Source organism: Sarcophilus harrisii, chromosome 2 (genome assembly GCF_902635505.1).
Source record: "Sarcophilus harrisii chromosome 2, mSarHar1.11, whole genome shotgun sequence".
Lineage (NCBI taxonomy): Eukaryota > Metazoa > Chordata > Mammalia > Dasyuromorphia > Dasyuridae > Sarcophilus > Sarcophilus harrisii.
In genome coordinates, this window is record NC_045427.1 from 322,890,795 (window position 1) to 322,914,471 (window position 23,677).

The 23,677-nt window shown below is 36.1% G+C and overlaps 1 protein-coding gene and 1 pseudogene across 1 annotated transcript in view; both read left to right on the forward strand.

Annotated features, from left to right (window-relative positions):
* FNTB (farnesyltransferase, CAAX box, beta) overlaps positions 1-23,677 on the forward strand; it is a 76,345-nt gene that overhangs the window by 35,069 nt on the left and 17,599 nt on the right. The window contains exons 3-6 of the mRNA XM_031952721.1: positions 199-271; positions 1,058-1,149; positions 13,224-13,370; positions 13,465-13,548. Of these exons, the coding sequence (XP_031808581.1) occupies positions 199-271; positions 1,058-1,149; positions 13,224-13,370; positions 13,465-13,548 (396 nt within the window). The remainder of the gene's footprint in view (positions 1-198; positions 272-1,057; positions 1,150-13,223; positions 13,371-13,464; positions 13,549-23,677) is intronic.
* LOC105750412 lies at positions 19,817-22,511 on the forward strand (annotated as a pseudogene).

Below are 23,677 nucleotides of genomic sequence, written 5' to 3' on the forward strand. Positions count from 1 at the left end.
CTCAGTTTGTTTATTTTCTTTGCTTCCTTAAAATGTTTAGAAACCTTTTAGGGCTATAAAACAAACAGGGTATTTATTCTATCACCATGTTGAGAGGAAGAGAATTTGTCTATGTTTAATTGTTGGGGGAAGGGCACTATTCATGTTAAGTTTTCATAGAAGGTTTATTTATATATAATAAGCTCTTTGTCTTTTCAGACTTATTCTGCATCGAGAGAAGCACTTCCATTACCTGAAAAGAGGCCTTCGACAGTTGACAGATGCTTATGAGGTAAATATATCAACTCAAGATCACCGAATTTCATATTTTTCCCACTGATCAGGCCAATAATTATATAAGCCTTTCTACCCTCTTTTTACCTGCTTAAAATTTCTTGAAATTGTCTTTCTCAAGATAATCCAGTGTACTATACCATTCTCATTGTAGGACTGTCATTATAGTGGCAGTATTTCTACAACCCTTTTATAGGAATAAGCCAGGTTTTTGATCTCCTTCATTTCCTCACATAGCTTCAGAAAAATATCTGGGGCTGGTATTCCATCTAGTCAGGGTATCTTGGTTTCCTAGGAGCCTTTTTGGTGTCCAACTAAATTTCATAATACCATGGACTTTTGGGCATCCTTCCTCTTTGAGATAAGAGCTTTTTGCTCTGCTTCATCCTATTAGCTATTTCAAATATCTCTCTGAGTTTATTTTCCCTGTTGGGTCTGTTTGATGATATTTAATAGTAGGTTTCATTAAATACAGAAAGCCCTTTTCCTTTCTTCTGCCTTCCCAAACCCCAGCAAGAATGCCAACAAGCTTTTGTTTTCCCTTAGCCTAAGTATTCACTTACTTAAGATCCATTGGTATATCATTCCTTTGTTACTTATATCAGCTCCTGGCCAAGGCCATAGCTTCCCAATACATTTTCCTTCATTTATTGATTCTCATCAATAGGATGTCCTAACTTCTCTCTCACCAGGCTACTTGGAGTAAGACAGATGGCAATCATGTCACCAGTGTCTTGGAGTAGTATGAATAGGAAATGTGTTTTCTTCCCTGTTCATCTCACAGTGTCTGGATGCTAGCCGCCCCTGGCTCTGCTATTGGATCCTGCACAGCTTGGAACTGCTTGATGAACCCATTCCTGAGTCGGTGGCTTCAGAGTGAGTTTGGCTTTAGAATCATTAAATTTAGCTTTTGGGCTTTCTCTCTCTCTCTCTCTCTTTTTTAATGTGAAGAGTCAGGACAATACAGAAGAAAATTTTTTCTTCTCTTTGACATTTAGAAACTTTCTAAAATTTTCTTCCTTTTTAAAGGCTCAAATGTGAACTTTTAGGTAAACCAAAGTTTAGGAATCCAACAGAAGAGTTTTGGGGTTATTCTTTAGCCTAATCTCATGACCAGCTCATGGTCTTTGAAGAGTGAAATTTGTCATCAGTTCTGATCATTTTAGAGAAAGAAAAAAAAAATCATGATCTTGGTAGAAAATAGATATTGAATTTTTTAGTCACTAGTCATAGTCAAGTAGGAGCTCTTAGGATAGAATTGTTTCTGTAAGGGATATTATAATAAAGATTTACTATATGAAGGAAGATTCTTTCATTCTAGGATTTGCATCGAAGCTTAACTTCTTTGGAAAAGCTCTACCAGTTCCCATTGAACAGATTATTCTTCTTCCATAAGCGTAGTCTATCTCTATAATACCTCTTACTTTAGGAAAGTGGTAATAACCTTTCTGGTAATTGTATTTAATAGTGCACTGGTGATCAAAACTCTCTGGACAGACTTTTTACTATGATTTTCTTGAATATTCTGATGCATAATTGGAGACTTAAGAAATTGTGAATTTTCCTTAGTGTTTTGTGTAGATGGTATTCTGTGTTTTATACTTTTTATTAAAATATTCCCTCTGTGTTTTGGAGAAGACAAAAAATGAGTTCTGCGGTCTTTGGGGGTTTATTTTTTTATTCCTAATACAAAGACAAGTTAGGAATTATTTTTAGTGCTTGCTTGTATTGATCAGAGAGAAATCACACTTTCTTTTGAGGAAAGCTAGTTGTAATTTTATAAAAAGGACCTTTGATATCCTCTAGTCTAACATGCACTTTCTGAGACTCAACTCTGAGTTACAGGACTCAGGAATGGAAAGGCTTCCCAGCCAGGTTCATTTTTTATGCATCAAGTGGAGGCAGCTGTGCCAGGATACATGGAGCCCAGCCGGTGCCCTGGCCTAGGTCACATTGTCATGCCATAAGAACAGAACTGCACATTGTCTCATTCATTCTTTCTCAACAATAACCTCCCATTCTTGCTTTCCTGGGTGTAGGGTGTCTTGTGATGAATGCGGATGGTGGGGATAGTAAGGAATTGCACTTTGAACAAATCCCTTCTGAGGGGGAGTAAAACAATCTACATTGTCTCCATCATCATGAGGATAGTATGGGCCAAATTTCTTTTAACAGTGGAAGTGGAGTTGGCAGAACTTCTGAAATAACAAGGATTTATTTGTCAAAATAAATGCCCATGTGCTTTTAAAATACCAGTTGGGGTATGTGAATGGCATTTTTTTTTTTCCCAAATGGCAATGAAGCAGTATAGGGAAGCATGCTAATCTATATATGAAATTTTTTTTTAATGCAACTGTCAGACTTTTATGTGATTTCAAATGGAGGGGGTCAGACTTGAGTAGCTTCTATCTGGCTGGAGATAACAACATAATAGAGTAAGTGAAGCTGAATAGAAAAGTACAGGTATAAATTAATTTGAACTTTTTTTCCCCTAGATAACACTAGGAACTTGACAAAGCACTCGACTTACTTGACTTCTCCAAGGAAAAGTAGTAATAGAAGTCTTCCATTGTGTTGTTTCTGTGGCCAGTCCCAACTACTGGGACTTAGCCACTTAGTTGAATTCCAAGCCATTTTTTATATTTGGTATTTGGGAATAGCTATTCCACATCATCTTCACTAACTTTGAATATGGTTCTTCAGAATTAACATTTCATAGAACATTTCATTTTCCAATAATGCCTTTAGTTTTGAGCCTAGAAGGGAGTTATATAGTGTATATTAATTCCAGCTAGTGAGCTAGATATTTCTCTCTCTCTCTCTCTCTCTCTCTCTCTCTCTCTCTGTGTGTGTGTGTGTGTGTGTGTAAAAGTTTTCCTCTCTTTATAACATTTTTATTTTAATTAGAGAACAGGAAATTTTCAGATTATTCTTTTTTGTATATGAGAAAAATGTATAGCAAATGAATTCTTAACTTTTTATTTCAGGTGAATAGTATTGGAACTGGGCTGAGATGTTAGCTTTTAGAGAATGGATTTTATTTGTGGGATTCTGTTCCTGCCAGAAATAATATTTTTCCTCTTAATTTTATATTTCATTCACTGTTAAGCTTCTGTTAGTTTTATGAACAACTTGGGTTCCCTCTGGTGGTCAGCACTGTTTTTGCCAAGTCCTATGTCTGGGGAACAAAAATAATAAGACTTACCAGTAGATCAGAACATCTGTCCTACAGATGTTCTGATCTACTGGTAAGTCTTATTATTTTTGTCCTACATTTCAAGGGGAATATGATCAAGTCATAATGTTTTAATATGTATTGACATTTAGTTGTTTCAGGGCATGCCTAACTCTTTATGACCCCCATTTGGGGTTTTCTTGGCAGAGATACTTGGAATGGTTTGCCATTTCCTTCTCCAGCTCGTTTTATAGATGAGGAAACTGTGTCAGAGGCTGATTTGAACTCAGGTCTTCCTGACACTAGGCCTGGCACTCTTATCTGTTCTGCAACTTAGCTGCCCCTTTCATAGGTATAGTACAAAATTGTTCACATTTGATTTTCTTAATTATTCTCTGTCACTTTTCTGACATTATACTAATGTGACCAATTGTGTAATAGTGTCACTGTGTTGAGATAGTTTCAATTTAAAGAACCATTGTTTGAAATCTAGTCAGTCATAAGCATTTATAAGTACCTACTGTGTACCCGGCAGTGTGCTAATTATTGGGGATAAAAAAAAAGTCGACAGTTCCTTCTGTTAAGGAGCTTGTAGTCTAGATTTTGTATGTGTGGTATGTGTGTGGTGTGTGTTTTGGGAGAGAACATGCAAATAATTGTGGACAAAAATATGTATATGTATATGATGAATTTGAGTGATGTCTCAGAGGAAAGGTACTAATATGAAGGAGGACTTGGAAGAACTTCTTATAGAAGGTGGGGATTCTGCTGAGACTGAGCAGGAGTTCAGGAAAGCCAAGAGGTGTAAGGAAGGAAGGAAACCATTGTGGGCATGGGGTACAGCCACTGAAAAATCTCAGAGTAGGGAGATGTTTCATGCAAGTAACAGCAAGGAGGCCATTGTTATTTAATTGAAGAAAATGAGGTGTAGGAAGAATATAAAAGTAGGAAGCGGTAAGTCATGTTGAATTTTATATTTGATCCTGGAAATAATAGGAAGCTACTGGACAAAGGGCAGGATTGTGTACTAGGGACCTGCTTGTGCTTTAGAAAGATCAGCTGAAGGGCTTTCAGCTAGGAGATGAACTAGGTTATTGCACTAGTCCAGATGAGGAATTGCATAAAGATCCTGAAATAGCAAAATAATATGGTACAATCCATTTAAACTTATGCAATTCTAATGTGTTTGAAATTTTGAGGAAAATACTTGGAAAAAAGTTAAGTTGAAGAGCTTGTTGCCAGTTTGCATACTTGTTGATGAAGATTTGGTTACAGCATTTCTTGCAGACAACTCATTTCCAGAGGGAATGTAATATGTGTTTGTAGAAGGAGAATTCTCACTAACAAGAATATAGACTTTTGAAGTATTGAGGTATAATTAAAAACACAGAACTTGAGAATTTTAAATGTGTAAATGTTCCTCAAAAGAAGTAGAAATTTTGAGATTCTGTTTATATGCTCATTCAAATCAACAAATATCAAAGCATTTAGCAGTGCTCCAAATGGAATCCTAATTGTCACATCTAATAGAATAACAGTTAACATTTATATAGTGCTTTTTAAGTTTTGCATAATACTTTACAAATATAATCTCATTTTATCCTCATAATAATTCTGAAAGTTAGTTGATATTATTATTTCATTTTACAGATGAGGAAATTGAGGGAGACAACAGCTTAGTGAATTGCCCATGGTAACTTCATAAAAGTAAAATTCACTCCAATGAGATCACAAATCCTAGTTAACATGAATATATTGGAAGTTATTTATATGTTTTATGCTGGTACTAATTTCAGGTTACTGTATTACAGTGCACAGAATCGGAAACTAAAACTCCAGAAACTGATACTGGGTTAGAAATCTCATTGGATTCAGTAAGTAAAGAGAGTATCATTGATAGTCATCAGCAGCCAATTTCAGCCTGAGTTTGGTGGAGGGGAGTGAATTTTACTTTTATGAAGTTATCATGGGCCTTCGATCTGGTCTTCACTTTTACAGATTCTGAAACTTGATTTTATCAGTTCACTTTGGAAGGTCAAGCTCTAGAAGTGTATTCATTTTAATCAAGTTCAAAAGATATTTCTAAATTTATCATAGGACACATATGTACACACACATAATATGTGAGTATGTGTGTGTATATATGTAGTGTAGTGTAAGAATCGGTTAGAATTATTTGCCATAGGACATTCCACTAAAATGATCAAAATCAGATGAGAAGACTGGTGAGTTTAAAGAATCAGACCGGAGTCGAATAGGTCTTGACTCTATAAAGGGATGTTTCCATGAACAGTCAACAAGTTTTAGGGAAAGCAATTTACATTCAAAAACTAACCTGAATTGTATAAAACTACTCAAAGAGGAAAAGGATTGTTAAGAGTCTGGAGTGTAATGTACTAAGAATTAAGGAAAATCTGTTATGCCATACAATTGCTTTTGCATCTTACCCTATATGGATTCCTATGTCTATAAATTTATATATAATTCAGAGGAAAACAGAAGATAATATATCTCAGCTATGGGTAGGGGATAAGTTTGTATTTAGCCATGCCATAGAAATTATTATAAAAGAAAACTTTGGTTATGTAAAAAGAAAAAAAGATATGCTTTTTAAATGCTATTAGAATATGATGAGAGGTCAGAAAAATTTTTTTGCACAGAACATTCCTAATAAAAGTCTGATATATAGAAATTTTTATGAATTGATTTAAATCTGAAGAATTAAGACCACCAAAATGTAAGTTGTTAAGAGATATTGGACACAGTTTTTTTTTTTTAATTGAAATTATGATTTCATTGATAATAGAAACTTCTAGTAAGGAAATTCCCTCTACTAATATAAACCTTCACTGCAATTGTCCAGGCTCACACAGCCAGTAAGTATGTGGCATAAACAGTACTTAAATCCAAGTATTCCTGACTTGAAGGTAAGCTCTTTATCACAATGCCATGTAGCCTCTCCAAACAAACATTTCTTATAGGAAGATATCTCTATCATTAATACAAATTGTCAGAGAAAAAAGTGCTCAAAATTGCCAAAAATAAGAGTAATGACCATAAAAATCATTCTCAAGTGTCATCTCACCATTCCCATCCCTACATTGCCCCTCCCCCCCCAAAAAAGACGAAAGAAAATTTCACTGTTGGCAAGGATGCAGGAAAACAAGCCAGATAATTCATTGTTGGTAGAACACTGAATTTGTTAAGTTATTCTAGAAGATAAGTTGGAATTTTGTAAGGAAAGTTGCAAATTTGTCATACTTGATAACATTTCCAGTTTATATTCCAAAGAGATTATTGACAATAAGCAAAGCCCTATTTGCATAAAAAAGTTTATAGCAGTAAAATACATGAAAAATGTTTGATGTATGTTGAATGATGGAGGAATATGAACATGTGAATGTCCATGCATGTACATGTAATCAGATATTATTGAGGAATGACAAATACTAAGAATTAGAAGGAGTTTGGGAGAATCACAGTGAAGTGAGCAGAACCAAGATAATTTATATAATAAAAATAGCTCTGTGAAGAAAAAGTGATTTTGAAAGACTTAAGAAATATGATCAATATGATCAAAAATGATCAGTAATTAATTGTAAGCCAAGAGGACTCATGACAAAACAACTTCTGATGGAGAGTTTTGGACTCAAAGTACAGAATGAGATGAAAATTTCTGTACTTGGCCAGTGTATAGATGTGTTTTGCTTGATTATGCTTTTCATTACAAAAGCTTTGTTTTTTCTTTTTTTGACTGAGGGGAGGGAGGTATTGTTACCAAAAAGAAAGCAATCTGAAACATTTAAAAGAAAATACACAAAAGAGTTGAGAAGGAAACAGTGCAGAACAAGATCTTCTATTGAATTTATCATGTTTTCAGTTTCTAATGCAATCCTTTTTCTATTATACTTTATGTATGAAAATACTCAATTTCAGTGCAGAATTAACTTTTTTTTAATGGTAAGTGATTGTACTAAAATAGAGATATAAGAGCAGAGAAGGGAACAAATGTGTATTTGTGCATATGTTAAGTTCCATGAAATCAGTGGCCCTCTTATACTTGCCTTTAATACATAGTACAATATGCCTAAGAAATATAATTTCAATTCTAAACAACCAACAACAAAGAAACATGGGTCAAGTATATTGATAATAAATTATAAAGTATATAGCTGTGTTTTCTTTTCAAATAAAACCATTGGTATACAATTGTGTGAATTATATCAGATTATTTATGTTTATTTAGCCATTTTTCTGGGATTTTACATTGTGAGGGATTCATTTGGAATTATGCCTGAGATTTGTATGTATTGAAAGAAAATTTATCAATAACATTTTAAAAAAATTGAGACTAAAAAAGACAAAAATTTCTTGAGTATTGGCCAGAGTAGGAAGAGATAGTTCACAGTGTGAAGCAGGTCACTAGTTGGTTCTTGTTAAGATTTGTTCTGAACAGGAAGGATGATTGAAGGTAGTCTTAATAGTGCTATCAAATTGAACTTGTATATAATTTACATTGGATGGGATTAAAAAACAACAGCTTAATAAATAAGGCACTTCTGGAACTTTTACATGTGAATTTAAAAGGGTATTTTTAGGACCTAAAGATCTTTTACTTAAAGAATAGGATTTCTAGAATGTTAAGTCTTGTGTCTAATTTTGGCACATAGAGTAGATGGTTCATTGGCAAAGTAGAATAGATTAGGAAGAGAATGGCTTGGAATAGTCTTTTTAGAGTCAAAATCACCATAACATTATAATGTGCTATTAGAGGAGCATTTAAAAATTTCTACATTATTTCTAAATGAGAAGATAAGATGAAAAACAATAGTAGTAGATATCAAGCCATACTCTTTGAGAGAACTGAGACCGAATGTGAACAAAGCGTAGTATTTTCACATTTTTTGTTGTTATTGTTTGTTTGCTTTTTTCTGATTTTTTTCCCTTTCTTTCACCTCTTGATCTGATTTTTCTTGTGCAGCATAATGAATATGGAAATATGTTTAGAAGAACTGTATATGTTTAACCTATATTGGATTGCTTGCTATCTGGGAGGGATAAGGGGAGAGAGGAAGAAAAAGTTGAAACAAGGTTTTGCAAAGATTCATATTGAAAACTATCTTTGCATGTATTTGGTAACATATAAAGTTACTAAAAAACAAAAAAAAACTTGATTTAAAAAAATCTTTAATTTTAAAAAGTCAGCTGTACATTTACTGGATGGAGGAAGGATGGAAGTTGATGTGGAAAAATAAATCTGGGCTAAGATGGTTGTCTGAGTGGGAGACAGATTGTCCATCTCCCACATAACTACAACATTAAAACTGAGGATCTTATCACTTTGAAGAATGAACAAGAATTTCCATTAGAAAGTATACTAGGTGTCTTCTATTCCCAAACTTCACAAGAGATCAACCAAAAACCTGAGCACAATTGAAAGGCGGGCTACTAGGAAAATTAGCACAGATGTGGTCTCCTAAAGCAGTAAATCAAGTATGTAATCTGTAAAGCTCTGTGTCTGAAAGCATCAAGGATAGAATATTCTCTGAGAATGCTCCAGGGTGAGGACCTTTGAAATCCTGGGTAGTCACAGCAGGTCAGGCACTTTGGACCAGGATATCTTTGGCCCAGGAAATCTGGATTCCCTTATACTTTGTCTTGAGATGCTAGAGATATCTCTAAAAATTCAATGTTCTGAATCTCAGGGATTCAGGACAATCTAAAGAACTGATCGGGAATCCAGGGCACCAAAGATAGAGACCTAGTGAAGCGTCTGACTGTAATGTTCTCTGTTTAGGTTTCCTGGAGGTCTTTGGAAGCAGCCTTCTTTTCAGTCAGATTAATCATCACAAGTACAGCCAGGTGTTAAAGTCCAAATCCTTTATTGTCTCCTTTCCTGGGGCCCAGTTAGCTTTCTTAGAGGCCTATCTCTCTCCTTGGTTCCGAGAGCTTGAGCTCCTAACTTATATGCTCTCTTATCATAGATGTGAATCTTGTAGAACTATATTAAGTACTAAGTACTGTTGGAATCTTTACAAACTGTTAAGCCATTAGAGTTGATAGAGACAATAATTATCTAATTTAGCATGGTTCAATATGATTGATTTGATCTTAGAAGGAGATATTTTGGGCCAGAACTTGAAACAAGGTACTAAATACAACTGATAGAAACGATGCTTGTGTTCACACCTTTAGAGAGCTCATAGAAGCAATAAATATTTAAGTACTCATTGGAGTTCACATGTTTGGGAGATTTCAGGGTTTAGAAAGAGGTATCGGAATTCACACCTCCCTTGAAGTTCTTAGGGCCAGAAAGCACTCTGGGAGATAACCCATAATCCCTCTCTCTCAGAGGAGGAGTTAACCTTTGGGAGATCACATATATATATAGAGGAAGCTTTTAAAGCTTGGAGAGTCTTACTTCAGAACATTGACTGGAGTCAGAGAGGAGCACTCTGGGAGAAAGCCCACAAGCCCTATCTCCGAGGCAAGAGAGATTCATTTTCATCTTCCACCTTGGTGCTGGCTGGAGCTGAAGAAAGCAGAGGCAGAAGCCAAGGACAAAGCTGCAAGAGCTCTTAGAACCAAGCAGAGAGATAGGCTTCTGAGCTAACCGGGCGATATTGAAGGACACAATAAAAGATCTGAACTTTTATCAGCTGGCTGCGATTTTGGGTGATTATTTACTTGTAACTGAAACTAAAGCTGCCTCCAGAAAACCTCCCTGAGAAACCTCTCTCCCAGAGAGAACCATCTTATTATTATATTATATTTAAAGAAGAAAAAACACCAACAAAGTACATGTACAGAATTAGAGAACAGTTAAGCACCATGCTGAACAATCATTGTCTTTATCAATTCCATTGAGTTAGCAACTTGTAAGAATCCTTTGTTTCAAGGTCAGAGTTCTGACCCATAACACTGACAACTATACCCTAAAAGTGAAGACATAAATAAGTAAAAGAAAATACTAAGCAGTAAAATAATTTATTTCAAATCTAAAGTTTCCTTCCCTCCCCAGAGATGAAGAATATGTTGTTACAACTGCATGTAGAGAATCACAGGAATAAGCTTTCCATGAATACCTAGGAGAAATGAAGCAAGAAATTAAAAAAAAAAAAAAAAGACAATTAAAACTCTGGAAAAAGAATTTTTAAAAAAAGTAAATAGTTTAAAAGAGAAAGTTACAGTAATCTTATCCAAATAACAGACTCCCTGAAAACTAGAATAGAACAAACAGAAATCTGATTCTATGAGCAAGAGATATTAGAATGACAGCAGAAATTAAAGAAATAGAAGTAAATATAATAACATATAATATAAGAACAACTGACCTGGAATATAGGGTAAGGAGAGATCATTTAAGAATCTTTCAACTGTCTGAAAAACCATGGTCCACCATCCCTCCCGCCCCCAAATCTGGATACTATATTTCATAAATTGAAATTGCCCAGATATTTTAGAACCAGAGGGAAAAGTAAAGATAAGAATCTACCAGTCACCTCCTTTCCGGAAGAAATCCCCAAAGGAAAAGTCCTCAGAAGTCTCATAGACAAAATTCAGAATCCCTACATAAAAGAAAGCATACAGCAAATACCCAGGAAGAATCACTTGTGGTATGAAGGATGCCTAGTCAAGATTACACAAGACCTGGCAGCTTCTACTCTAAAGGAAATAATCTTGTAATATAATATTTCAGAAGGCAAAAGAGAGAGAGGCTTACAATGAAAAATAATCTGTCCTGCAAAGCTGAATATAAATCCTTTCATGGATATAGGACTTTGAAGCTTTTCTGATACAAAAACCAGAGTTGAATAGGAATTTTGAAATGTGAAAACAAGGGTCATAAAAAACCTCAAAGGTAAATTAATTTGAGCAATTGGAGCTGTATGATTTTATAGTGCTAACATCCCTTTTTGGGAGGAGAGGAGTAAGAATTTTTTCAGAACCATAATACCTTCAAAGGACATTCAGGGAGTTAAGTAAGAGAAACAGGTCCAAAATAAGGCTTAGTTCTGTGCATTCAAAAAGGAGAAAGAGCATAAAAAGAAAAATACATTGCAAAATATAGGAAAAAGAAGTAAAACTTTCTGTTTCTCATAATTGGAGCATATGAAAAGTTATACAGATCTAAAAGAGTGGGGATAGTTGGCATTATATGAATTTCACTCTTACCTGAAATGAGCAAAGGAGGGTTCAAAACAAAGAAACAATCCTCCTCCACTCACCCCTCCCCCCCAATTTGGTATAGAAATAATTCAAATCCAAAGCAAAACAAGTAGGGAAGAGTTGTAGAGAATTATTGGCTGTAAACAGTGAAAACTAGCCCTGATCTTGATGAGGTTAGTAAAAAGTCAGGGAAAAAAAGAAAACTGAAATCTAAGGGGATGTCTTAGATTGTCTTAGACAGGGAATTGGCTGAACAAGTTGTGGTATGTGAATGTGATGGAATATTATTGTGCTCTAAGAAATGAACCAAAAGATGATTTAAGAGAATCCTAGTTCCAGAGAATCTGGATCCAGAGAGAAGTGAGCAGAATGAGAATAGTTTATACAAGGACAGCATCATTTAGAGAAAAATAATTTGGAAAAACTAAAGAACTCTGATCAATACTGTGACCAGCCATCTCTTTATAGGACCTAGGATTGTGTCCCATCTCTTGACAAGAGTGTTGATAAATAAAAAATACAGAGATATAACATTTTTTGGACATGGTCATTGTGTGATTTTGTTCTACCTGACTTTGCTCATGTTAAAAGGACTTTTTTTTTTCTCATTCTTTCTCTCAGTTTTTAATAAGATAGGAATGAAAGGTGAGGTGGGGAATTTTTAAAATGATTCCATAATATAATAGTGATATTCAGAATTTTAAATAAACATAAAATTGTTTAAAAAAAATACCTTGGGGTTTTAGTGAGCCACACATTTAGCAGGAGTCAGTAGTGTAGTATGTTGTCCAGAAAAGCCAGTATAATTTTAACATATATTAAGAATCAAAATTCAGGGAGTTGATAGACCTGCTTAAATTACATCCTGAGTATTGTGTTTAGCTTTGGTATAGATGATAATTGAAATCCCTGAGATTTTGGTCATGTTTTTAGCTTGGAGAAGAGAGAATTTGGGAAATACATGATAGGTATCTTTAAATATTTAAAGTGTCATATGGAATAAAACCCTGTTTGACTTAGGACCAAAGGGTATAAATTACAAGGAAAGATTTCAGTCCATCATATGAACTTATCATATAGGTCTTAAAGGTTAGGATTGTTCAGAAATGGAATGGCCTTCATATTCATGTGGAAGCCAGATGAGTCCTTGTCAGTGATGTGCTCATTAAGATTCATACTTTGGGCAATAATTAGACAAGATGGAATTCCTTCAAACTCAACAATTTAGTCTTGTTCCTTTTCTAGGTAGGTCATTTTAGTTCAGGTAAAGAAACAAAATCAGATTAGCAAATTAAAAAAGAACAGAATTGGCACCATTGAATAAGCGAAACGTTCTTCATTTTCTGTGGAGACGCTCTTTTGTACTACTTCCTTTTTGGAGAGCAGTTTTTCATTTGTTAGCATGTTCTTAATGGCAAAATCTATTTATAGTAAGACTTACCTTGCCTAAAAGATTCTTACAATGGGCTAGGAAATAGAGAGAGAAGTACCAACTCATTTATTTCTTTTTAAAAGTAAAAGGACTAGAACTGCTTTTTTGGGTTTGTTGCTTTGATTTGTAAATGTAGCACATTCTGATTTTCCTTTTCTCTTTTGCCATTTATAGTGTATGTCAGTTTCTAGAGCGATGCCAAAGCCCAACAGGTGGTTTTGGAGGGGGACCTGGTCAGCACCCACACCTTGCACCCACATATGCAGCAGTCAATGCATTGTGTATCATTGGCACTGAAGAGGCCTTTGATGTCATCAACAGGTATAATCTGGTTCAGAATCCCAAAACAGCAGATTTGCATCTACTCATAGCAGATACTCATCCACTAAATTCTTCTTTCTCTTTTGTGTCTCAGAGAGAAACTCCTAGAATACCTCTACTCCCTTAAGCAGCCTGATGGTTCTTTTATCATGCACATTGGAGGTGAGGTGGATGTCAGGTGAGTTGGGGATTTATTGGGCTCTTGAGATATGAGATTATCTATCCTTTTTTATAGCTTTTAAAACTTGTTTGCATTTGGGGTCAAGTATTTGTATTTTGGATTTATTCATTAGTCACCAAGGAAATGAAAAAAAACAAACAAACAACAGAAAATTGTGTGGTAGAAAGAAATAGTTCTCTTAGTGGTGTAGTAAAAGAAGAATGTGATGTTAAAAATCACAGGAATGAGTAAAAGGGCAACGAAGTGAAAAGGTGGGAATGATGAGATTAGTGAGCCAAATGATGTGGTTAATGGCAGTGCAGAGAGTCATGGGAACCTTTTTTGGTCGGAGAAGGTCCAATGTGAAAGAATTCACAAACCTGAAATATTAGACTGGCAAAAGGAAATTTATTTTGGCACTGAGAAATCAGCTTTTGCTAGAAGACTGACTTCTTCAGTGGCAAGGTTCTGACAGATAAGATCCTAGCAGAGAAATCCCAGCAGAAAGATTGAGGGCTTAACGCTGAGAAAAGAATGTCTTCACAGTGGGCAGGGGTCCTGGCAGGCAGCAATGCCAAAGAGAGTTCCCTTGGCATAGCATGATTCCTGCTTTTAGGCCTCTGCAAAGAAATGACCCCCAAATTGCCCTTTAATAGGAAATCTGAGACTGAAGTTTCAATTGAATGAGATTTCTTCAATGTTGTCACTGGCCCCAGGCCTAGATTTCTAATTGAATAAGACCATTTATGTTCCACTAAGTAGGAGTACTTAGTTTTCAGCTCAATAGAAGGTGTAGTTACTTAATAGAACCATCAGGTATAGATTTCCAGCTAAATGAGACCACTTAAGTTTCAGCTAAGTAGGGAGTGGTCCTGGGCCAATCTTAATGAAACCACTGAACTGCCCCAAAGGGTGGATCTCTGTCAGGAGAGTTTCAAGGCTCACCCCAAAAGTCAAGGAAGACAGTTTCAGGGTCCCTCCTGTCAGGAATAGCATTGAAGGGGCTATAGAAAGGCACAAGTTATTGGCACAATTATAAATTGGCCCATTTTTTCTGGAAAGCAATTTGGAATTACCCTTTTAAAAGTAACTATATTTATACCCTTCATCCAGAGTGCCTAGTGCAACACGTGTCGTCCGGGGAGAGTGGAGGGGGCAAAGACAGAAAATACAGAAGACAAAAAAATAGTAGCATTATTTGTGATAGCAAAGAATTGGAAGCCAAATAGATATATTTTGAATGGGGAGTGTAATGCCAGAGAAACTGAGGCAAGATAGAGATTAGAGAGTTTTTAATAATTTATTTGAAAGGGAGAGATTTACTGGGATCAAATGGATCTATGATTTGGTTCCAGGGCTGAATGAAACTATCGTCTCCAAGAAGCCAGCAAATAATGTGAATTCTCAATGACATATATATGCACGAGGCTCCAAGCTACCAGGGGGTGGATCGAGGCAGGGGCAGAGTCAGAGTACTGAGAGTGGAAACCGTGACTATCAAACTGGTTCTGACAAGGTCGGGGGAGATATGGGGGACATCTGATAAATTGGGATTACAGAATGGGGAGAGGCACTGGACATTCTGATGATGCTTAAGATAGGAGATCCTTCTCCTTATCTGGGTCATCATGATTAGGAGGGAGAGGGAGAGGTGGTTTTGTAGGATTGACCAGAATAATTAGGAACTAAAGCAGAACAATTTAGGGAGACTGAGTCAGGACAATAAAAGAATTGTGGCACAACAGGAGTAGCTAAACAAATTATGCAACATTACATAAATAGGATAGAATGATATTTAGCATATGAAATATGCTAATAGTATCACATGAAATAAATATGAAAAATTCATAGAAGCATGGGAAGATTTATATGCACTGTCAGAATGAAGCAAGCAAACCCAGGAAAACAAGATGCCTAATGCTTATAGTTATATCTTATACAAAGATACAGCTACAAATGCATCATTATAATGGTTGTATGTGATGGGAAGTTCCAAGATCTCTCACTGTAGGGTGCTGGATTAATTTTTTCCTTAAAAATTAAAGACTGTCCTGAAAACTTAATTGTCTCAAGGAATGAAGTATTCTGGCCAGTGACACAGCTCTCTGGTGCTTTAGGTGTAAAAGTCATGTCTAGGCACTTTGAGATTCAAACCCTTCATAACTTAGTCCCCTTCTGCCTTTCCAGTCTTCTTATACCTTACTCCCCAGGGACCCTGGCTTCCTCGCCAGCTCTTCATTCTCTCTGGCTGTGCCCCATGCTTGGCATGCTCTCTCTCCCCTCTGCTCCACTGATCTTTCTTTGAAGTCCCAACAAAAAGGCTTCTACAAAAAACCTTCCTCAATGTTGCTCTTAATTATAGTTTTTCCTCTTTTAATTAATATTATTTATTTTGTATATAGTTTGCTTCATATGTTTATTTTTTTACATGTTGTCACTGCCATTAGATTGTAAGTTCCTTGAGAACAAGAATATTATTTTGCCTCTTTTTGTATCCCTAGTACTTAGCACAGTGTCTGGCACACAGTATGTGCCTAATAAATGTTTATTAATGATTGAAGAAAGCTGCAAGCGGGCTTAGCTGCAATGTTGTAAGCTGTTATTCTCTAAGTAAACTTCCTTTGTTATAACTGAGAAAATCTCTCTTTTTTAAACTATTAAATGAAGTATAAATGTCCCATTTCCTTTAAGTCTTGAACCTTAACCATCAGACTATCCTAGTCAATCCTGTACTGTATCATGTGGCTTCAGAAAAGAGATGAGAACCCTCTTTTCTTTGAAGAAACTGGAGATTACTGTCATAGAACTTTGTGTATCTATTATCAGGGTTAGCTGATGTGTTGGTATTGCTGAATTGCTTTTTCTCCTCATCTCTCTTATATTGTGTTATGAGGAGTGACTTTTTGTATAAGGCAAAGGAACAAGGGAGGTGAAAGAATATGAAAGAAATGAAGGTAATGTTAATAAAAATCAATAGGAATTAAATATTTTTTGGGGAAAAGGCTCCTTTCTGAAAATTTAGCTTGTTTTTTAAAAATCACAGTGAAATTGCCCCGAGAATTATTTGGGATTTAGGCTCCCATGTGGGAAAAATGCCCTGAATTCTTGAGTGACCATAAATATTAAGGTCTGTGTTTCTACTAAATTCATTGCTTCTATTCTTCTCCCCAGTAAAGCCTGGGTTATTCCTGGACAAAAACTGAGACCTTGACCTTGAGATGCTTCTTAGTGTATGGAGCGGGTGGGGTTAACTAATCCCATTAACTAATCTGAGACATCCTCAGGTACAAAGAGAAAGCATTTATCTAATCCCTGCAGGAGAGGCCCAGGCACATCTGGGAGCTGCTGGAACCTGGCCAGCTTCTGGCTTTGTCCAGGGGTTTAAAAGCAAAAGACTTGAGCTTTCTCATTGGATAGACCAGAAGGACATAACCGGCCTTGACCAATGGTCACCCATGCTGGCTGCCTCCCACAGGGTCACTTCCTGCCACTTCCTGTATCTCAGAGTTCAGAGTTCATCCCTTCAGAGATCAAATGACCTCCCCAAGGTCCCAGAATTCTGGGGACAGGGATCATGTGACAATACTGAGAAATACTTCATCCAGTCAGGCCCATTCATTAGGGATCAGTTTCAGAAGTATCTTTAGTGGATTTTACTTAATTCAGTCACATAGTGTCATTGGACTTAGTCCTTGACTATTGTCCTGTGTTGCAATAATAAATTTTTAAAATTTAGCTGGTTATGTGTTTTTAAATATAAACTGCTATTTAAAAAAAGAATTGCATCTGTTATAATAATGTGCATTTTCCATTAAAAGTTAAAACTGTATGTACCTGGAAAATTAAAAGTATAAGGAAAATAGATGCGGCTTCATAAATAAATGTTTTATCAGATTTGAGAAAATCATGAATAATTTCAACCAAACACATTAGATAGTGACTTAGTCTCTCTGAGGTGAGATATTTTGAGTGATATTGTTGAGGTGTGAGGAAATAAGGGTTGAGAGATCCCCTAACAGCAATGGGGTCCCCTGGCCGTCCCAGGCTTTGTAAATTTGTAGTCCTGAATGAATACAGGCATGAGGTTTGTGGCAAAAAATGGCATTATTTCTCTAAGAAAACAACTTTTTTAATGGGCAAAATCCTGTTAGGACTTTTGCAAAGGCTTGGGCACATAGCCTTTGATTATATTGGATTTTTGTTATCCCAAGCCAGGGAGCAATTAGAGAGAGTAATTTTCAATCCACTAGAGAGTAGTGATTATGCCCCAGGTCAGGAGCTCCAATTGAATTTTAGGAGATTATTTATCTGGGGGTTTCTCCTATGAATGGAGGGGTGGGGCCCCTTCCAGAGGGCTTTGAGATTTCTAACCTAGGACCACCCTTCCCCGCAAGATCTCAGTTTACATCAGTATCTCCTATAGACGAATAGATTATATATTCAGTTCATTAATATAGTGCTTTACCAGATAGCTTCTCATTGGTTCAGAATTCTTTTCAGAAATGTTTATATTTAGTTAGCAGCTTATGTGGTAGATAGAAAATGTTATGTATTATACAAACATATAGGACTTTTGCTTACCTTCTCTCCTTTACAATTTAAATTTTCAAAAAATTTCTTCAAATTTTTGAGGGTCAGCAAAAAAAAAATATATCTTTTTTGTGTGAAATTTCCAGATTTCTTTTTATTTTCCATTTATAAATTTGCCACTATAGCTACAATTTACTAATGCTTTAAATTAAAAACTTCAAGTATGAAAATGAAAGTGAAAAAAATAAATATCATAAAGCATAATACAGATATATTGATAAAATAGAGTAACTAAATCCACAATAAACATAAAATGAAGGGTTTTATTTGTGAGTTGTCTGGCTAAGCAAGAAATGGAACTAAGGACCTGTATATTAGAATGAAACAAATATAGTTGTTGAAATAAACATTTTGATAAGGTTGATGAGATCTAGATATGGGGTACCTAAATGAGATTAGGGTTTAATTGAGGTCTAGTGGAAGATTCGTGGTACAGGGAATCAAATAGGGCTCCCCTGCAATCCCTTTGGGTTCAGCTACTGATACGGAGTTAAATGGGGTCTAGAAGCGGTATGAGTCCCCAATAAAAGAATTTATTGGCCCGAAAAGCTAGATTGATAAAAGAGGTTTTTATGGGCTTTGGAAGCAAGGTTAAAGTATAGTTAAGGAAATAGGTGAAGGTAGTAATAAGAAGGGCACTGGAAACAGGATTCCAGTGGACAGAGATCCCTGGCATGCCAGGTGTAAGGCTGGCATGTTTGGAACCTCTACAAAGAGAGGATTCCAGTTTAACTCTTTCATAATGAGAGATTTAGCCTGTGGGTGGAGTCCCAAGTTGGCTCAGATCCAGGTGGGGCTGGGACAGGTCCACATCTGTTTGAATTCAAAGGGACCGGGATTTGTGAATCAAAAAGTCCTGGATTGATCAACTAGGAGGGGTTGGGAATCAGAAAGAAAGGAATAATCAATTCTTAAAGGGACCACACCTGCATCAAGGTGAAGTCTAGTTTTTGGGGCTCCTGGTGTGGGAACCAGAAATATGATGTGGTTTAGATTTTAGGGTTCCCATTCATAGGGAACTAAATAATAAAGTCTAGATTTAGGGAACCAAAATGACATTAGGGTGGTCAGGGAGTTCAATGATGAGGCTTAGTATCAGGCTCAGGGTTCAGGGAACCAAATGCAGCTGTTTGGCTCCCCTGCACCCCCTTGGGATTCAGTGCAAGGATAGGAGTTTTGGGGAACCCTCTTCTGGTGGTGCAGATTCTCTGTAAAGGAATTTACAGACCCCAAAACCTAGATTGAGAAAAGAGGTTTATTATGGGGATTGGGAAGTTAGGTTAGAAATTTTGACAGAGAGGCATAAAGTCTGGTTAGGGAAATAGGTGAGATAAAGAGAGGGTAGCACTGGAAAAGAATATTATTCCAGTGGGCAGAGGCCTCCTTGGCATGGCATGGCATGGCATGTTTAGAACCTCTGCAAAGAGAGGATTTTAGATTGGCTCTTTTATAATAGGATCTTTGGCTACAAGCTGAAGGGGGCTCGTGATGGAGTCCTAAGTTGGCTCATCGACTAGCTGAGTTTCAGCTTGGGCTGGAATTTGAATAGAATTCAGTGAATTTCTTTAATTCAGTAGGGTTGGAATTCTTTTGCTCAGGACTGAACCCACCCCACTTAGATAACAGAATGAAATTGTTTGTCTTGTTTCCCTCAGGTGGGGTTCCTCACTGAGGCAGAGTTGAAGGAGATTTTCTCCTTCAAGGAGTTTTCTAGTTTTGGGGTCCCTTCTTCAATTTCATGCCTTAACTAAGTTAATTGTAAATTTTTTTCCCAATTCGTTCTTTCTTTTTTTATTTTGCTGAGGCAATTGGGGTTAAATAACTTAAGTAAAGGTCACACAGGAGTGTTAATTGCTTGAGACCAGGTTTGAACACAGGTCCTCCTGACTTCAGGGCTGGTGCTCTAAGTACTGCGCCACCTAGCTGCCCCAATTGTAATTTCTTGAGGTAAAAGCAAAGATGAACTTTTCCTATAGATTGTAGAGACCCTTCTATTCTATAGATTTCTTGTCCAAATACTGGCTTGGTCTTTGTGAGATCACCCAGACAGAGGCCTTCCCCTGTCAGATGTCTCTATCTGACATATAGATAGGTGGGTAATATCTAGTTTCCTTATTTTGGGTGCCTTTAAGGAATATCTTTTGTTGTGCTTTTAACTTCCTTCAGATCTTAATTTAGTGTTGAACTTTAGTACCTTTGTTTCCTAAGTATTTCCTATGACTCAGGAAGCAGTAAGCTTTAAACTATCTTATCTAGGTATCTAGATACAGGTATCAGCTGTATAGTGTTTGATGCTTATAGTATGTTTAAATGTTAGGAACTCTGATGGTGGAACAGCATGAAGAACAGCTAAGCTTTCTCCAAATTCTTCCAAACAGATCTCGAAAACAGATCAGACTAACTCCTGATTGAGAAATCCAAGGGGGCAGAAATTAGTGATTATTTTTCTAATTCTAGATTAACAATACTGGAGATGGATACTGGAGATGGAGTCTAGTAAGGAATGGAGTATTTAAGTATTCAACTCAATTAAGTATTAATATCTGTTAAGTATAAATATAGTATTTTGAGTATTCAGTTGTAAGAAGTCATGCCCCAGAACAGGAAGAGGTTCCAAGTCTAGCATATAGAGGGGCTTATACTTGCACAGGGGCGAGGAACTGGTGCCAGCTCAGTTATTTATTACTCAATTCTGGGTTACAGAAGGGGGCTATGCTTAGATATAACTTTCCAGGGTAAGGGGAAATTTTGGCCCTTAGAATATGCGCTGGACAAGGAGCAGATTCAAAAACAAGCAGCAATTAGGTAGTTCAGATTCTAACAGTAGAATAAATAAAAGATAATGGCTTCATGAGATAACAAGAAATATTAAAACTTAAGTCAAAAGATTGAAAAAAATAAAAAAAATATGAAGTATCTCATAGCACATAGAAAAATTTTAAGAATCATTGGATTACCCTTTCAGTCCAAGCTGTAGCAAGGGGATGTGCAGGCAGCAACAAGTTCCAACTTTTGGTCCTCTGTCACCGGCTATCACTCCAACAACTACCACATCAGTAACCATGATGAACAGGCCATCTCCTTGGCCAAAGACTTCTTAGCTGGCAGTGTCACCACTGCTATCTCTAAGACTGTGGTGAACCAGATCAAGAGACTCAAGCTACTATTGCAGGGGCAGCATGCAAGTAAATAAATTGCTTCAAATAAGCAGTAGAAGGGCATAATGGATTGTACAGTCCAAATTCCAGAGAAACAAGGGATGCTTTCCTTCTGGCAAATTTCATCAGATATTTTCCTCTTCAGGCTCTTAACTTTGCTTTTAAGGATAAGAATAAGCAAATATTTTGGGGAAGAGTGGATAAGCACACACAATTTTGGGGGTATTTTGCTAGCAATCTTGCCTCTGGTGATGCTTCTGAAGCCCCTTTTCTCTGCTTTAGCTACCTCTTGAATTTTTCAAGAACCTGCTTGGGAAATCTGGTACTAAGGAGAATTCAAAGGCCTACCTTATGAAAAATCACCAAGTCTGACGGAATTCTTAGCTTGTATCAAGGTTTCAATGTCTCAATGCAGAGTATCATTATTTATAGAGCAACCTACTTTGGGATCTATGATGTAGCAAAAGGTATGCTCTCAGATCCCAAGAACACTTATATTTGTGTTTTTATTATATTGTGATAAGTTGGGTGATATGCACAAATAATGACTGCTGTGGCAGGTGTGGTCTCCTATTCCTTTGGTAATAAAGTGGCAAATGATGGTGCAGTCTAAGCTCAAAGTTGCTGATAGGCACACTGGCACAACTGACTCCTAGAGGAAGATTGCTAAAGATGAGGGGACAAAACTTTCTTCAAGGGTGCTTGGTCCAGTGTTCTTAGAGGCATGGGTGGAGCTTTCTTGCTTTTCCTGTGTGATATTTTGAAGAAAGTTAGCTCATCCTAATTAAAAATGGAACCAGGAAAATAGATCAGGGAGATACTTAATCATACTTAAACGTTTTGAACCATAGACCTTCAAGAAATACCTGTTATCTTTTTTATCAGATCATGTTTGTAGAGGAGCCGGGGAAAGCTCTTAGAAAAAGAGATTCATTTATTGTGATCCATTATTCACACAGTAGAACTGATGATGATTCAGTATATTGATTCTGTTGATTTTGGGGAAAATAACAGTTACTGTGGGTCCAAGGAGGCAGATCAAATCAGACTATCTAGCTTAAATGCCGTTTTGGTAGGGCCATAAAATTGTGTTTAAGTATTTTTTTTTTTTTTAATGTAATGCTTTGTGCTTAAGCACTATATATACTATTTTGTACAGTTGACTATTTGGCAGTTTATGGTTATGTGTAATTGGACATTCTGCTGTAAAACAATAAATACACAGAAGACTCTTAAAAAAAAAGGAATCATTGGACTCCCTGAAAACCATGATCAAATTGAAAGAATCATTGAAGAAAATTCCTGAGATTTTTTAAAATGGGAGGGCAGAATGGAAATTGAAGGGATGCAATGGGTCTTCTCCTGAAAGAAATCCCCAAATGAAAACTACCAGGAACATTATAGCCAAAATCCAGAGCTTTTTGTTTTTAAAAATTTGCAGGCAGTCAGAAAGAAAAAATTCAAGTAGTAAGAAGCCGTCAGACTCATACATGCTAGCAGCCCTATTGTGAATGAATGAAAAATTTGAATATGATATTCAAGGGGACAAAAGCAAAGAATAATTCAGAAAAACAATGTAATCTAATTGGAAGAAAACTGGATCTTTAATGAAATAGAGGACTTTGAAGCATTACTGATGAAAAGATTAGACCTGCATAGAAACTTCTAAATAAAAACAGAGGAGCCAAGAGAAGCATGAAAAGATAAACAGAAGTGGACAATGCTAGGAAGTAAAGGATAAACAGCTAACATTTTAATATAGGAAGATGATTTATGTGTCCTCTCAGAATCCTATTATCAAGAGTCCAGTTGGACATAGTTCCTGGAAGTGGTTCTTTTATGTTTTGGTTATCTTAAAAGAAGATTAGAAGAGGAAGGAAAAAGGAATATACTAGGGAAAAAGTAAGGAAGAGGAAAATTTTCTCACAGAATCAGCATGCAAATAGAAGTCTATATAATCAAGAATGATTTGAACCTCACTCTTTGAACCTACTCAGAGGAAGGAAAAATACACATAGCTGGCTACAAAAATATATTACAGTCAACAGAGAAATTAGAGGGAAGGAAAAGAGAGGGCAGAAAAAAGATAAATAAGAAAATATATAGATAAGGGAGGGATTAGTTGTAAACAAAGGAAACTTTTGTACAATAATAACATAGCAATTCTTTTTGCAATGCAAAAGAATTGAAAATTGTTAATAAGCAAAGAAATGGAAACAACTTATCAGTTGGAATATAGATGGCGTATAACTGTGATAGAATACTACTATGCTGTAAATTATAAAGGGAATGTTTTCAGAGAAGGGTTTCATTTTTCTTCATCAATTTGTGTTGAAATGAGTAGAAAAATATTTAAAATCAAGAACAATACAAATCAGAAAACAACATTTTAAAAAAAG